This window comes from Dufourea novaeangliae, unplaced genomic scaffold (genome assembly GCF_001272555.1).
Source record: "Dufourea novaeangliae isolate 0120121106 unplaced genomic scaffold, ASM127255v1 scaffold443, whole genome shotgun sequence".
Taxonomy (NCBI): domain Eukaryota; kingdom Metazoa; phylum Arthropoda; class Insecta; order Hymenoptera; family Halictidae; genus Dufourea; species Dufourea novaeangliae.
Window position 1 is genome coordinate 60543 of NW_015374322.1, and position 17694 is coordinate 78236.

At 34.5% G+C, this 17694-nt stretch overlaps 1 protein-coding gene across 2 annotated transcripts in view; it reads right to left on the reverse strand.

Moving 5' to 3' along the window:
- LOC107192866 (microsomal triglyceride transfer protein large subunit) overlaps positions 1-15898 on the reverse strand; it is a 29518-nt gene extending 13620 nt beyond the window's left edge. The window contains exons 1-3 of one of the 2 annotated variants that reach the window (XM_015582214.1): positions 15829-15898; positions 6676-6846; positions 3794-3817 (exon numbers count right to left, since the gene is read on the reverse strand). In XM_015582214.1, coding sequence (XP_015437700.1) covers positions 3794-3817; positions 6676-6745 — 94 coding nt within the window. In that variant the 5' untranslated portion in view covers positions 6746-6846; positions 15829-15898. Of the gene's footprint in view, positions 1-3793; positions 3818-6675; positions 6847-6910; positions 6940-15828 lie in introns of those variants that run through there. The other variant, XM_015582213.1, reaches the window with a different exon arrangement.
- Positions 15899-17694: the final 1796 nt, after the last annotated feature.

The window sequence follows — 17694 nt, forward strand, 5'->3', positions numbered from 1 at the left end:
ATGCAGTTGTTTGACTATAAACCGTTTACTATGAATTGATACAGTCCAATGGAACAATAATTTAGTTTTCCAGGGTCAACTAATTACACATTTCTGTATAAATTTTGTAACAATTTCCTGAATCGTATATTACTAGTGGTTTTACATTCATAGAATATTTTATTTATCAATTCTTACGAATTTCAGTACAAAACAAATTTAAAATTATGCACAAAAATTTGTTTCCTCTACAGTCTTGAATGAAGCCATACAAGCTTGATATAAGTGTTTAAAGCATTAAACTTTGATTTAATATTATTCACTGTGCACAGTACCTTCAAAGTAGAATACGCCTTCACTCTTCACGTTTGCATTAAGACTAAACTGCAAAGTTAATTATGGCCATCGAAACGAAACCGCTTTTTAAGCCCCGAAATTAACACCGTGTTCGATACGTAAAATCGATTCCCGATTACACGCTTCACCTTGGCTTTGCTTTCTACGTCGCGAAACTGGCGCAAGAAAACGAACACACCCGCTAAAACATAAATAAAAGTCCCGGTCAGAATTGCGGACCTGCGCGAATACTTATGTCAGCAAATATGTATATACAGGGTGAACCACGAAACGTGAACAGCTTAGATTATTCTACTGGTAACTGTTCGATCGAAATTCTTTTTGGCTAACATAACATGACTCAAGGAGAGTCTTTTTTCAGAGTTTTCAAGGTCACCTTTAATTTTTTATAGATAAATCTACAATTTCTTTACGCCCAAAAAAATAATTATTTTTATGCTTGCCGATTTCGTCACAGTATCCGCTAAAAGTTTGGAGTAAAGTAATTATAGGTTTATTTATAAAAAACTGAAAGTGACCTTGAAAATTCTGGAAAAAAAGGGTTGATAAAAAATTTGGTGCAATAACCTTATGTTATATTAGCTAAAAAATTTCGATCGAACAGATAGTAGTGGAATAATATAATCTAAGTTGATCACGTTTCATGGTCCACCCAGTATATACACACATTATGTACGTGCGTATGCTCGCAATGTATCCGAACGTTCACACGGTTACATATACAGGGTAACTAAAAAGTAGGTACCATTCAAATAATAATATACCGAATTATTATATTAAATTATAATTATCATAACAACTTACGTGATTGTAACTAAAGTAAAAGTTTACAGAATAATTTGAGTAAAAAGTACAGAAAAATGAATTGCAATGTAAAAAGTGTAAAACGATAAAAAAATCATTTAAATTACATAAAAAATATTTCTTGTCTAATCACACATGGAGAAGATATTTAGGTGGCTTGTATTAAGCGGAACACCTTGTATACATACTACACAGTACAATTTAGCATAACATAGTATGATACGAAATATATAGTTAATAAAAATGAACATAAATTCCATCAATAGAACTAATTTCAATTGTCATAATAATGAAATCTGCGATTCGTCAACCTAACGGGTTTGGTAGTTAATGCTCAAAATTCGTATTTTCGGAGCACCCTGTACACAACCGTGTATATACACAGGTACATAAGACACAGAAGCGTCACAGTCTGTGGATCGCTCTTCTAAAAGCGACTACGAGGATCCATGCGTCGTCGGCAACCTTTTGCGTGTACGTACGCACCCGCTCACGCACACCCTCGCAACCCAACGATAGACACCGTTAATTCACGGAGTCCCTGCTACACGACAAAGTTACGGAAATGATGCCTGTTCCCCTTGCAATTAACACTAGAATAGCCAGCATTGAATGTATGCTAAGTTAAATCGAGTAAATATATAATGCAATATAGCTTAGAATACTATAATATAAAGTCTACGAGAAATTAGAGGTTAACATAAATTCCGATGAAAGTATCTCTAAGAATTCAGTAATTGTAAAATAAAAAATCTGCAATCCGTTATTTTGATGGGTTCGGTAGTTCTAGTGTTAGACAAATAACAACCACTAAACACGGTGGCCATTTTTTCAATAAAAACTGCTTTTTCAATGGCAGAGTTGGACACAATTTTGTTCGAATAATATACATATAGTGAAAAGCAATAGTATCTAGGAGAGGTCACCGTCATAACGCTGAGTTTTTAATTAGGTTTAGTACAGTGATAGATCTTAGAATTCTAAAACCAATGATATTTGTTTCAGCTACATATATCCATTAACTTATGAGATATTCAATGTCAAAGTAATAGACTATATACAGGGTGTTTTGGAACTGGTGGTGCAACCAGAAAGGATTCTACATGTAAAAGTAAGTCAAAAATATAGAATAAAATTATCTCGTGTGATGCTTCGTTTTCGAGATAATCAATTTTCAGTTTGTAAGCATGTATTCATGTTGACAATAAGTAAGTAGAAATGGAATGTAATCAACAGACGCATTAACCAGGTCCTATTTAATTTTCACGCAAATCTAGCAGATTTTGAAATTCGATTGTCTCGAAAACGAAGCATCATACGAAGAAATGTTATTGTTCGCACCACCAGTTCAGAAACGGCAGGTATATAATCTACAACTGTAACATTAAATAAAGCGCTATCACTGGAATAAACCTCATTAACAAGCCAGCGTTACACCTGAGGATCTCTCTTTGTAAGAACGTCATCCTGTTCTTTAAACAGTTAATGAGATTAAATAATTGTTTGCCAAATGTGTACTCATTCAAGAAGTATTTAATATTTTATTATGAAAATTACAATTTCCACATTTTAATCGATGAAAAATGATGTACTTTTTTGATCGTTTATTCATCATAAGTTTTTGGTTTCTTTGAGTATATATGCTGGTTTATTTCATTTAGTTATAGCATAATTCTTGTGTGTTACATCATTTTCAGACAGTATTCGGTCGTTGAAGTGCGCGAAAAAATGTTTCACAGTTTTTGTTTTCGAGTAGCTGAACGATTTTGTGATTTTATTGCGTTGTAAGTCACAATATTCCTGGAATTAATTAATTATTCTTCTGTATGAATGTGCACAGGATTATCTTTTAATGTTTTGGGTAAGGTTAAAGGCGTTATGGTGTTTAAATATTTTTTTATGGGAATTTTACTGTGTTGAAAATTTTTTTTATAAATTAATGGATTTAAACATCGACCGAATGATTATACAGGGTGGCAATAATGTATGTATATATATGATTTAAAATTCAAATAAATTTAGCAGACTGTAGTGTACTGTTATTGTGTTTTAACGTTTTCCTTAGATCATTTTTTTGCCTTAATTATTGTTATTATTTTGTTAATAATTTTCTTAAAAATTGACTGAAATTGTTTTACGTAAATTTCATACTTAGGTACTGGTTTAAACTTCGACAACAAGAGTATTAACTAATTAAGATTTCTAAATTTTCTATACTTATAAGAAGTTTGTTTTTTTAAATTACGCAGACAATTTCGTAGTAATTAGATCCATTTTTTATTTTCTATCGGTTTAACTTCTGTTAATTAAGTAAAAAGTCAGACCTCAATCGTTTTGATTTAAAAGCGATTTCTACTTTTTACCTCGAGCGTTGTAAATGAGAGCGGAAATCAGTTAGGAATGAATACTGAATACCAATATCGAATGGAACGACGATCAATCATAAATACTTAACCCCTCTAGGTTGCCTAAGTATTAGTTATCCCGTCAAACTGGCTTAGATTCTTCCTATTTTATAGATCCAGAAATATGTACCACATTTCACCGTGTTCTGGGACGACGGATTTCGATTTTAGAAAAAGCAACCTTTCCTTTTTACGCTCTAACATTTGTCCTATTAATTCTTACAGACTTAAAAAAATGAGCGATTTACCTGGTGCCGTGTGACAGTAGGAACCTGCAAAAAGAATGAAACTGTAATCAGAAATAGTCCCAATAAAGCATCGTGAGTAATTATTCTCGAAGGTTGCAACCTCGATTACCAAATACGCACGAGATCCAATACCAAAGAAGAACAGAGACCCGAGTATGTAGCTGTGGCATTTTTATAAACCAATCAGAAGGAAAATTCAATAAAAAATGTACTGTATTTCGTGTAACAACTTCTGTTTTTTATTTCAGTTAGATCAATTCGACAAAATTTTATTTTCAAAACAATTTGTAAATGATTAATAAAACTGTGCAATAAATTTACTACAGAAAGAGGGTTATTTAAGTATTGTACAATAGTAACATTTAAGATTAAAAATAGAGCTATTGAATTTCAACATATCATGAAATACGATAAAATATATATACCAGTTTTCCATATGAATAAAAGGAATGCAATTAAATGTGATACTCAAGTGAGCAACAGGTGACCCAGATTCCTTCATCACCCAACTTCCCTTTTTCTACTGCTCAGGCTTGTAAAACATAAAATTGATTTGGATACAATATGTGCCTTTGCTTATATAACAAATAACATATATTAAACCAACAACAAATGACTTAAGCACGCCAAATGTATTTAAAAAGTTTCCATGGTGAATAGTTTTAAATGACGAATAACAGGCAAGGGAACACTATCAGTCGAATGTATATATTAAATGTAATTATTAAATAAATTAATATTTCATTGTGAACGAGTAATCGCGGATAATTATTTAATCGAATTTAAGTAAAAGTCAACTTATTGCACGTTGTTTGTACTTGTCCTCTATACTTAAAATACAACAATATCCATCTGTGAAAACGGAAAATAACTGTCGATCAGAGATGGTCAATATTTTATAAGAATCAGAAATGATGATTAAAGACTGTATAAAGAGTGTACGAATCATAATTGACACTACTTAGTTCGTTGTCCTAGAACAAAATCATTATGATAGTCTCTTTGAAAAATGTTCCTCCTGTTCCCAAAATTCGAGATACAGGGTGTCCTAAAATAAGTGGGAAACATTTTAGGGGTGATTGCAGCACATCTAAACAATGAAAACAGTTGGTACAACAGTTAGTCACAAAAGTTATTTTCATAAGACATGTTCGGAATGATCTCGTCGCATCTGAATACAAGCCTGCAGATGTCTTACCAATGACTGTCTGACACTCGTCATGCATCCAGGTGTTGCTAAGATTTGCTGGAAATTTTATTCAATTCTTCCAGCAAGAGTTTCAACACTGTCAATGGGCCTTCTGTATACAATGGATTTCAAATACCCGTAGAATACTAGTATTACTCATGCGATACTAAGAAATAGTGTGTAGAAAATTCGACAAGAATATTGTGCAGAGGATATCAGTTCTGTTTGCAAACAATTGAGAGGAATTCTGTGACACTATATATGTCCATGTAACGAACGAATTATTTACAAAAAGAAAGTTAAATAGGCCATGTTTATACGAACTTTTTTCATTGTTTCGATGTGCTGAAGCCACCGTTAAAATATTTCCCACGTATTCTGGGACACCCTGTATATCAATAGTGGCAACTTCTATGGTTTAATCTACGAAAAAAATCTCTTCCTTTAACCCTCAAGGACACGAAATACGACATTCCTTTTTTACGTAATTTTAAAAGACGAATACAAAAATTTTTCGAGTACAAAAATTTAGAGAAATAGCAGACTTCTTCATACCGGTGGCGTACAGAGTACGTAATTTTGTTATGAACCTTTAGACTGGCGGCATTTGTTTGTTAAAAAGCTGGTTCTTTTTGATGAAAAATTTATCTATACACATAACATATACACTGCGCTGAATTTCGAGTTTTGTCAGTGTCCCAAAAGGGTTACTCTCGGCAGCCTAAAGGTTAAGGGTTAAACAATTCCCTGAGTAAATTTCTATGTAATCCCACGAACAATTTGTTTCATGCCCAATTAATCACCATCCTCGACAATCGGGTGAACCTTTGGTCCGAGAAACTTCTTTTTCCACTGTTTTATATTGATTGAAAGCACGTATCAAATATGTAATATGTATACAAAAATATTAATTCTGAGTTTAGGAATCTATCAATTGAAAAGTTATTAAGAAAAAAGGACTTCGAAATTTTCACGTATCTACTAACCCTTAATGTGACCCACTCAACAATAATGTTTTGAATATTTTTTTTGTTTTATAAGTAGCTCTCACTAACTCAGATCAGTATAATGCTTTAAAAACAAAAAACACAAAACAACACAGGTAATAGTGTTTATAATACAACAAGATCTATAACTCACGTCAAATCGACACAAACCACAATGTTTACAAATTTGAACATAAAAGATGAGCTCCACTCTTATCCCCTCGACAACCAATCACATGCAACAATAACCGTAACTGTCACAATAAAAGTTAGAAAATAAATTAAAATTTCGCACCATTTTTCGCCACGTAACTTTCCAACGAAACGATTCCTAGACTCAAAACTGGTACCCTAAAACTCTATACAAATACTTTCCATAAATATAAGTTTCAACCCCAAAAAAAGGTTTCCCAGATGAAAAGTTTACATCGAAAAGCATGTGTAAAACTGTTCTAACTGAAATTCATTTCCCCGAAAAGCTTCATGTAAACAAAAATTCAGCCCATCCCCATCTTGCCCCGCGAACCCCGACGCAGCATCCCCACCGCTAGATCGATTTGTTTTTAATGAATGAGCATATCTCGCGACAGAGGCAGCGATTCGAACGTAGCGGGGATAGCGGGCGTCGCAGCGCACGAGGGCAGTAGAGGCTAAGGTACGGAAAGCAGTCGAGCCAACAGAGTGGCCCTAAAGTGAGGTGAACTCACCGAAGAGTGGCAGAAGGTAGACGAGGGAGACGGTGAGTGCCGTGACGAGCATTCCCGGGAGGGCGACCATCGTTTTCGCGTTCGTTCCTCACGTACGACCTTCCTTGTGTCTACTACCCTGGGACTCTTCGGTGTTCTACGTCGTTCTGTGGCCGCGGTCCTCTTCTCCTTCTACGAGTAAATACGAGTAATTAGACGGGGCAGGCCTGCGCTATCGGAACCTCGTGATCATCACCCGTCATTCCCCTCTACCGTTCATCCTTCCCGTCCCACCAACTCCGTGCTTTCGTGCGATAACACACGCGGGGACGATGTGCACTTGCCTCCCCCCACCACCAGGGAACCTGTTCTACCGATGGAGAGAGGAGCCTAGCGTGGCGACGAGTTGGTCTGGTTTTGCCCCGAGGAGACGTTTCGTTCGAAAACGAGACACGGTCTAACCAAGGTGTCCGGTTCTCTGTCTTTTTACGTGGTCCCTGGTGATGTATTTCCATAGACATATATAATAGACAGCGCGGTCTTATGGTAGGGATGAAGTCGGCACTAGAAAGAGAGGACAATAACTGGAGTAATTTTCCTCTCTTTCTAATAGGGCTGTTGGTGGGGGACATGGGCATTCCTTCTCCTCATCGCTCCCAGTCACTTTCTCCCCTCCCTCTGCGATGTGCCAGCAAGAGAGGAGCTACTCCAGTGCTACTTCTGTCCTTCGATCTCGACTTCACCCCCACCATAAGCCCGCGCAGCCCATTATATATGTCTATGGTATTCTCATAGCGTGTATAATAGACTGCGTGCTCTTATGGTAGGGATGCAGTCAAGACCGAAGGTCAGAAGTAGCGCTGGAGTAGCTCCTCTCTTGTTCGCAGATCGCAGAAGGGGAGAAAGCGACTGTAGGGCAATGTGGGAAAGGGATACTGCATGTACAGGCCTCCACTTATGGGCGTAGCCTGGTTATCAGCCGGGGGGGGGGGGGCAAAAATATTAAAACATCGACTGGAACAATGAAAACGGTTATACGTAGCCAGACACAATTTATTTTGTTTTTAAAGTCATAAATCGTAGAAAATGTATGCGTTTTGTTAATAGAGGCTGTTGGTCATGTTTCAAATTATACTGTAATATGAAATATTACGCCAGAATTTTGTAACTCTGGGAAGAAAGGGGAGGAGGCAAAATCCAATTATTTTCTTGTAGGGAGGGGCAAAAGCTACTTTTTTCCGTTCTGGGGAGCAATTCCCCCTGGCTACGACCATGCCTCCACTACAGCCCTAGAAGAATTCCCCAACAGCCCCATTAGAAAGACATGAAGCTGCTCCATTTATTGCCCTGTCCCTCTTATGTCCACTTCAGCCCTACCATAAGACCGCCCAGTGTATTATATATGTGTATCTATCTGTATTCTCGGTAGAGATGTGTGCTGTACTCATCACTCCGGGCTAGAGAGGTTACATATTCGGTATGATACGTCGGGCACCGGTTGTAAAACGAGGCTTCTGGTTACATACTTGTTGCGCCGGGGACACGATTGGTTGCTTTCACGCGAGGATCTAACCACAGACGAAGTTCAAGAATAGTCCTATCGTCCAATTTGTTTTTTTCGCCCCAGTTCTATTGGGGTACTAGGACCCCGTCACCGTTTTCGTGCGAATATTGGACGTTACCGATACAGCGTGAATTCTGAGTATTATTAACATAAAAGAAGTATTTGTATACTTCGTTCATATTATCTATGTGTATTTAATATAATTTGGCGGGAACAAAAATATCTTATGTTTAACCGGTGTTTTCGAAATGGTGGTACAACCCGGAAGGATGTGATTCTACATGTATGTAACAGTAAGTCGAAAATATTCAATTCGTTTCATGTGATGTTTCGTTTTCGAGAAAATCGAACTTGAAAATCTGCTAGTTTCGCGCGCAGTTATCGAATAGCTAACGCGTCTGGACATTGAATTCTGTTTCTACTTATTGTCACTGTGAAACCATACGCGTTACATGCATATTGACAATTAATTATCTTGGAACCGAAACATCGTATGAAATAATGTTATTCTACAATTTCGACTTACTTTTGTATGTAGAATCATGTCCTTTCGGGACGTACCACCATTTTGAAATAACTTATTATACATTTTTTAAAGTAACTTATTCGTCGCTAATGAGCATTTAAGTAATGTGATATTTTACACGCTTTTCTATTCGTTTGCGCACCTTTTTTATTACATTTTGAAATAATAACATAGTATAAGAATCTTAGTACATACAATTACCCTCTGGCAACAGGCAAATTTTTACATATGTATTTATTTACAACAGTTTTACTTACTGCGAGGAATTAAAACGATAAACTAATTGTATGCATATCAATGTTCAGCAAGTATCTTAAATTAAATAAGGAACGAAAGTTTTATTTTCATGATCGAAATGAGTCACACTGGGGTCTTCTGGATTCGTTATGACTTTTGCACGTTTAAAAAATGTAAGAAGTCTTGCACAAATTCATTGATATACTTTCAGGTATCTAGTTTTGGGCTATAAAATTACAATGTTCAAAAAAGGTAAAGAAGTTTAATTCAATAATCGTGCGATACTAAATTATTATTTACGAATACGAGAATAATAAATTTTTATATAGGTACATACTGTAATAGCGTCTCGTAAATAAATACACGTTTTTTTAAATTTGATACATAAATATTATTTATTTATAAAAAAAAGAAACGTATTTATAAAAATATATGAAGAATATATAATCATTAAATCCTTAAATGGATTTTATGTATGATAGTATCTTTACAATGTCTGTAAATGAAGTTAACTGCATATTGACTGCGATCACAATCCCCGAAATTATGTAAAGTTTGTGATATTACAGCGTATTAATGTACGTATGCGTACATAATATATCCATGGTTAATGTGCTGTTTTAAGGAATTCTTTTTGCCTAATAGAACAAAGAAAAAGATATCCTTGTTTGTAAAGTGTTCCACTCCAATTTCAATAAGCTTGCGCCGGTTTAGGGGTATTGTATGGAAAGAATAAAATTTAGAATAATACTCTTTCGTGTGATGCTTCGTTTTCAAGATATTCAAATCTGAAAATCTGCTGGATCCGCGTCTGTTCATTACATTCCGTTTCTACTTATTACTAGTACGAATACACAATCATGTTCATATCATTAATTTATCATACTTTTTACACAACAAAACGACCGTAAAAAATGCTTTTCTTTGAATTATTCACTGTGCTTCTTGCGATAGCGACACTCATAATATTAAGAACATGCTTGAATTTTTGGTTTCAGTTGGGTCTGAGTGGAGAAATCACGCGTGCCATGGAAATACTATTTTTATGAGATGTCAATTTCATGTTAAGAAAAAACTTAAAACCAAATATAATAACATTATTTTTGCAATTTTTTCACATTATTCATAAATAGTTCAATAAATACTAACAAATTGTAATTGATTACATACTGTCTTTACTCAGGATAAAATCCCTAAACATAACCTAACTTTTTCGACCATCAAAGTAGAATGACCCCTCAACACTTGCTTCGAAGCAATAGTTCATTCTATTTTTACAATTATTTTTCAATCTATTTTTAAAAGTTAAGTATTAAAATCAGCAAAACAGCGTTATACTTCTACTTCAAGGAAATGATAAATATTAATGTTTATTAGTCCCAATTTCAAACTGCCACGACGAATCTGACTCAATGTTACAACGCAAGGGTTTAAACATGATTCCTTTTTTGTACGCAAAACAAACAATAATCGCCAGGCACCGGTCGGTGAACGGGGCTTCTGACTGCTTGTTGCCGGGACGCGGTTCGTTGCTTTTATTTGAAGATCTAACGCCGTTCCCTCCTTCCCACACCTGAGCTATTCTCGGTGGAAAAGATACACAGTGCTGGTCGTGAAATCAATGGAAAGCTATGAAACTCGTGTTTTGGATGGTTCGACGAGAGAATTGACAGAAATATGGAGTGTGAAGGACCTGTGGCCTCGCTTTGAGGTCGTACGACACGATTGAACTCTATTTCAGATCAATGTATCTTGTTGTTTTAACGCTAGGATCTACCAGCGTCGAATGTGTACTATTAAATGTACCAATAAGTAATCCACTATGGTTCTAGTATACTGGAAATACAGCTTATAGTCAGAAAACATTTTTTATCGTCTGTCTAGTCAAAATGAGGGAGAATTATGGGAACAAATAATGATATATGCAGTTAATACATTATCTACCACCTGCTACTATTTAACCTATTAACAGTTTAACTTGTCTGAGACTTAGGCATGGCCCATTTATCATACACGACGTAATTATTAAAAATATAGGTTTAAAACATGTTCCATTTTTACATTTTTTATCATAGATAAACGTAGTTCAGCGCATAAAAGAACATGCATTTGTTTATCATAAGTTGTGATTTTATTAGACTGTTAATGGGTTAATAGGTTTAGTAGATCCAACGATTAATACCCATGGAACTATTTTTAAACAGTTTAATCGTAGTAGCAAATTACATTCATGAGAAATTGGCAAGAACTCTAATAGAATAACGTAACAATTCCTTCTTTTACCTTTAATTATTCGTACCTTGTTTTGTGCAATATTGCTCGAATATGGTCTTGTAGGAACCCAATATATTGCCAGAATCTCATAGAGAAAATCTAATTAGGAAGCTATGCGGACAGATTACGATAACGGATACGAATTACGCATTTATGAGGACATCGAAATTACAATGACCCCATGCATGTAATTAACGGTTAACCCTGATCTAAGGGTAAATTAATAGGCTTCTCTTATTTTATAATCAGTGAAATTTGAAAGTCTACAAATAGGCTACCGTTCAGTAAAGTTATAAAATAGCACAGGGTTTCGAAAACTGATACGAAAGAAGTACAAAATTTCACCAAAAATAGTGGATTATTTACTGGTATACCTAATAAATTACGATTTCAGCAATAGTAACATAGTAAGAAATCTGAATCCGAGATTTTTACAGGTATGGTAGTTTTAGGGTTAATTTAACGTCAGTGGTTATTTAGAAGCGGAAAGAAACTAATATATTGAAAATTCTAGGGACAGTTTAGGCACCAGTATTTTTTTATGGGCGATAAAATAGAATAATGAGTACAGCCTTGCGGTATGAATAAGACCCGCATGCTAAAGGGTCTCCTGTAATACCTCGTTAATTTAAATTTAAATTCAGCGATAATCGATTGTGACCACCTAGTTAGTTTGCGAAGATATATAAATCATCTATGAAGCAGCTGGTGGTGCAGGAAATCATACATCAAATTATATCATCCGCTAATTAGCCCGTAGCGAATATGTTAACACGCTGAGATCCGCCGATAGTACTCTGTTCCCTTTCATCGGACGCTTCGAACTCCGGTATAAAGTAAGAAGTGGTCTTTGGAATAAATTGTTGGTTCCCATTAATGACAATGTTGTAAAAATTAGAGCAAGTGAGTGTTAGACATAACCCAACTAGCTTCAAGTACGAGTATTAACCTGGTATAAACGTGGATCTATACGGGGTGTTCCAAAATAGGTGTAGGTCCTTGGGGTAATTCCTGGGGTGATTTGAAACAACTTTTTTCTTAGCAAAAAAGTTCTACGAAGCTTTGTTAACGAGATATTAACGACAAACCCCGACCAATCAGAGCGCGTCTGCCGGCCGAGCTCCGGCGGTAGCGGTAGCTGTGCTTCTACTACGAACAACCAAGTCGGCAGGAATCGAAGGCAACTGTGTAGAATAGCAAATGAAAAAGATGTAACAAATAAAATCAAACTTTACATTTTTGTTCGGTAATTTTTCATTTGCTATTTTATGCAGTTCCGTACAATCTCTGCCGACTTACTTGTTCGTAGTATAAGCGCAACACGTAGCCAACGCTACGGCGGGAGCTCAGCTGCCAATCTCGCGCTCTGATTGGTCGGGGTTTTTCGTTAATATCTCGTTAACAAAGCCTCGGAGAATATTTCCGTTAAGGAAAAAGTTGTTTCAAACCATTCCAGGAATCACCCATTTTAAGGACTTACACCTATTTTGGAATACCCTGTAAAACGAAGATGAGCTGTTTATGCTAGTTTTGTAAATCAAAATAATAGATAAATGAATATTGTTGGGTTGTTTCAATCTTGGTTTAATAGTTGAGTGTTAGAATTTTTACAATGTTTACGAAATAATTTCTGTAATGCTGAGTAACTAATCTTGTAATCCATAAATATCCACACCTTTGCTAGGTTTAGCATTGTTCATTTGTTCTTTGGGACTGTAATGAAATTTTGATATTATTCATGCTGATGTTCTTTCTTGCCTTGCATTAAAAATACTTTATGAACATGTGATTTAGGACTACGCACTCCAATGTATAGTCAATGAACCCCCTCATTTTCTCGCAGTTTAGTTTATATTTTGTATATTTCGCGGATTTCAAGTAGTTGCAATTTCTCTGCTGTTCTACATACGGTACGTTTAGTTTTACCTCATTACTTGTAGAAATTATCTACTGAAGATCTTGGCTTGATGTTACGGTCGACTGGTTGCTGAATTGAAATAGAGTAATTAGAATAGATAGAACAATTTAAAGAGGCCAAGTAAATGTCTCACCAATAAAAATTAAAAATTCTATATTTTTCATTAGGTATTGTTAAATATGTTGTTAGAATATTTAACTATAACGGTATTTAGATTTAAGAAATTAGAATTAAGATTAGAATTAAGATTTTTAACTATTACGGTACATCTAATAAAATTGAGTGCAAACTCGACGTCATTAGCCTATTTTAAATTATACATACGCAGTTCGACTTACTACGAAAACATTGCACATGACGAATCCTTCAAAATTGTTTAAAAAAACGTGATTAAATTTATTGAATATTATCATGAGATTTATGAATCTGATGGTAGAACTTTCGTAAAGGTATCGCGAAAAGTAAAGAAATTTTTATGTTACTCTAGGGGTTTTAAGTGTCTTTAAATTTTAATATTTTTGTTACTATCATTTAATTTATGTATTATTACAAAGTATTTTAATCGTTTTCACAAAATATTTACGAATATGCTTTACATAAATTGGACTCGATTGGTATATTTTATTATACAATTTATTTTGCATTGCTAAAGTAACCGATAACAGACTATAAAAAAGCACTATTCGAGGAATGATAGGCAAAGTCTACTGTTCTTTATGTATACGATTTCCAGCGCGACAAGTAATTGCATGTAGTTTAGATAAACTCGGTGTACGTAATATTCTACTGTGGCAAACTTATTTCCCTATCTACTTCATAATTAAAGCTGTACTCTGGTAAATTGTCGACTCATTTCATTTATGTAAAAATATATGCCACAAGATTTTCTATTATTGTTAGACTTATTCCAAAGACAGTGTCACAGAAGAGAATTGCTTATTGTATTCAAACCGCTATCCGTTAGATTTCAATCTGCAAGGACTACCCTCCAATCAAACGCCGCGTTAACAATCATAGTAAATTCTGACTTTAATCATTATCAATTAAATGCAACATTAATCTCATAGTTGAAACAGTCGTAGTTATTGTAAATAAATTTGAAAAATTGTTATTCAGTTATAAATAATGAAAAACGATTAAGAGATAAAAGAATTCTAGGCTATTAGACATTATTGACATCTGATGTTTATAATTCAGATGAAATTTCGTGAATGACTTTATCGAAATAAAAGTTTTATTATACAGGGTGTCTCCGAAATCGTAGTATAACCGGAAAGAAGCCAATTCTTCATGTAAAAGTATGTAGAAAATGTAGAATAAAATTTTTTCATGTGATATTTCGTTTCCAGAATAATTGAATTTGAAAATCTGCTGGATACATATGTATGCGTTTTAGATGAATCTTCAAATACGATTTTCTTGAAAACGGAGCTTCATATGAAAAAACTTTATTTTATATATTTGACTTACTTTTACACGAGAAATCACCTCCCTTCTGGTTGTACCAGGATTTCGGAAATACCCTGTATAGTGTATCTTTCGTGAAAGCATACAATTATTGTAAGTAATCGTCAGTCAGTACAGCAGTATTAACTGAGTTATTATGTTTTAAAAATAGTGTCGAATGATAATTAGTTCAGCAAAGTTCTGGTTTATTAATGAAGTTTGAGTACCTCTAGTGTGATTCATTGTCAAGTTAAGAAATACATGGTATGCTTTTAATTACTATTGTCGTTTACAATTTCTTACCATTTACACTTATTTATCATTTTATGTCTTGTTTATGTACATGACTTTAAAATAGTGTTATACCAAAGATAACAATTTAAATTATATAATAACCTGTAAAATTAACAAATTTTGTATTACTTTTAGTTACATTTTGTTGTTGTTGTTACTTATTACAGTTCTTTGTTTCCTTCATAAATAAATAGACATAAAGAACAGAATGAAAAAACTATTCAGAAATGTTCGTTTCTCAGTGACTGACTGTTTTACTAATTAAGGCGAATGAGGTGGAAAAACCGTTAACATTACTATTTTGTGACAATTGAATCTGTAATATTCATATCCATTGTGTTCGATTTGAAATAAAGTTTGTGTTTGAGTAAACAGAAACATTTCAGTGAAACAATACTAAATAGGAACAGTGATTTACAATTAAATTATAATGTCAACCAATAAGTTTGTGTTGTAATTTATTTAAAACCAAAAAGTAGTACTAGACAATTAAATTACTATAATAATTTCATATAATATGGTATCGAATAGGTAAATGAAAGGAATTGCAACACAACCATTAAATAATATTTCAGTTCATACACTATTTACACGAGTCTCTTAAACTAAGTATGATCATACTTTAGAAATTACTAAATAATTTAATATATTCAAAGTTCTATTGTGACATAAGATTTCTGAAAATTTCCTTTATTACAGTTTTGTCTTTTCGTTTTCAATTAATTAGCAACAGTAAATAAATTATAATAAATCACATTTCTTCTTTTTATAGATCCCTAAAATACTAATGGAAACCAGAACTTTTAAAATACTCTTCACTGACAAAAAGTAAAGCATATATAACACATGGTTTTCGTAATGAAAACAAATGTTACAATCTTTAAGTTATACAAATAGAAGTTAAAACACATTTACTTGTCTTCTGTAATTAGAACCGAAAGAGCGTTTCTTCAATGGTAATAAATTTCCAACGATAACACAGCTTTGTTCTTCCGGAAGCAAAAGAAAATTCAAACATTGAAAGAGATATACCGAAAACGTCACGGAAATTCCAAACGCGACTCGAACCGGACACGTAATGCACGTAACTCAGCGAAGGCAAGAAATGCACTGATGGTAGACCAGGCAAACAAAGTATGTCAAAGGAGTTCGTAAAATATCGTAAACTCTATGACGAAACGACCGTGAAACGCCTTTTATCGCTTGATACGACCTTTACTCTGTTTGTGACCTCACTTATTTTCCTATTAATCGATTTTCTTTCCAGTCACTTCACTTCTGCAGCTATCCCTACTAAATGATGGGCGATTCCATCTTATAAATGGAACACTTCCGGTAGCTACAGAAAATGACCAATATTTGAATAATAATTAATAAAGCAAACCATCTGACTTCTATCCTTATCAAACTTTTCCACGAAATAAAAAGACGAATTATTTATAACGTTTACGTTTTACGTTGCAAATTTGTTTATTTGTTATATTTAATTAGTTAAAGCAATAGTGTTAAGCATGATCAGAACACATTTTCGTGGTCTGATTTTTTGGTGCACTAGCGCCCCCTTACCATTTACCTGTCACACCCAACGTTACCGACAAGCATTAATCCTAGGTATTATTAGTACGAATGGAGCATTATATGCTTCGTTCATAGTACAATAAAATCTCGTTTATTGCAGCGTTCGGGGCTGTAGAGGGCTATATTTCCAGGAACAGAACATTAAGCGAGCTCCAATCACATGTGCGCTCTCCCTGCCAATTGCCCTTTCACTTGTTCGACGTAGCTACATGTACGGTGGGCTGGATATACACACTGTTCCATCGCCGTTACCACCATTATTATTATCTCCGTTATTTATAGAGATATATCGAATTTATGTACGAAGCACGGTAGTATACGACCTTGGCATGAAGTGAGTGATGGATACACGCTCTCACTCACACATTTCCCCCATCACTGCTATGTGCCCGCATGTTGCACGCCGTTGTCCGCCAGACATCGTGTACAAAAGTGCTCTAGTTGACCTGAAATGACCCATCCTCGTGTTACAAGTTTTTTTGGATCTAGAACCATACCATTGCAATGTCACGCATACCGATAAAGTACGTAAAGTTAGAATTTTTAGATTTTTTAAACTTGATATTCTATTTACCTCTACAGCCAATTGAAATATTCCAGCTGTATTTAATTCCAAAGTTATTCCAAATTTCAAACTCTTACTAACTAATCTTTCCTAAAAATAATCATATCTTGACGAAATATTCAAATTTATTTTTGTTTCAAAGGCACTTCTGGAAACATCTGCACCCCCTCTATGGTTGAAACTGTAAAATACATTTACATACGTATGTGTCTTGACCGATGTGTTGGGAAATTTCTGTTTTCCACAGCAAATTTATGGGACCCTCGCCCTGTACCATGGTCGTACCAGGTATATAAATTCTTCAAGGAAGTCTTAGCCGGCAAAAACATTTCAATTCTGTCTGTAAGATAAACAAAGTAATGCGTGCATACGTAGTTAAATACGCCTGATATTTGCCAAGGTCGACCACCTTCCGTAATACCACATCCCCACTCTCTAGACTCTTTGCAGTCTCGTAAGCTGTCGAGGTGGTTGGGTGTGTGTTTCTCACACCCTTCCCCTCTCTTGTTACTAACCCCTTGTATGTTACAGATGTTCGACAACCATTGGCTACGATATTTATTTTCTTATTTACTGTGATTTATGTACTGTGACTTATTTACTGTCATGTATTGACTGTCTATTTACATGTTTAATGT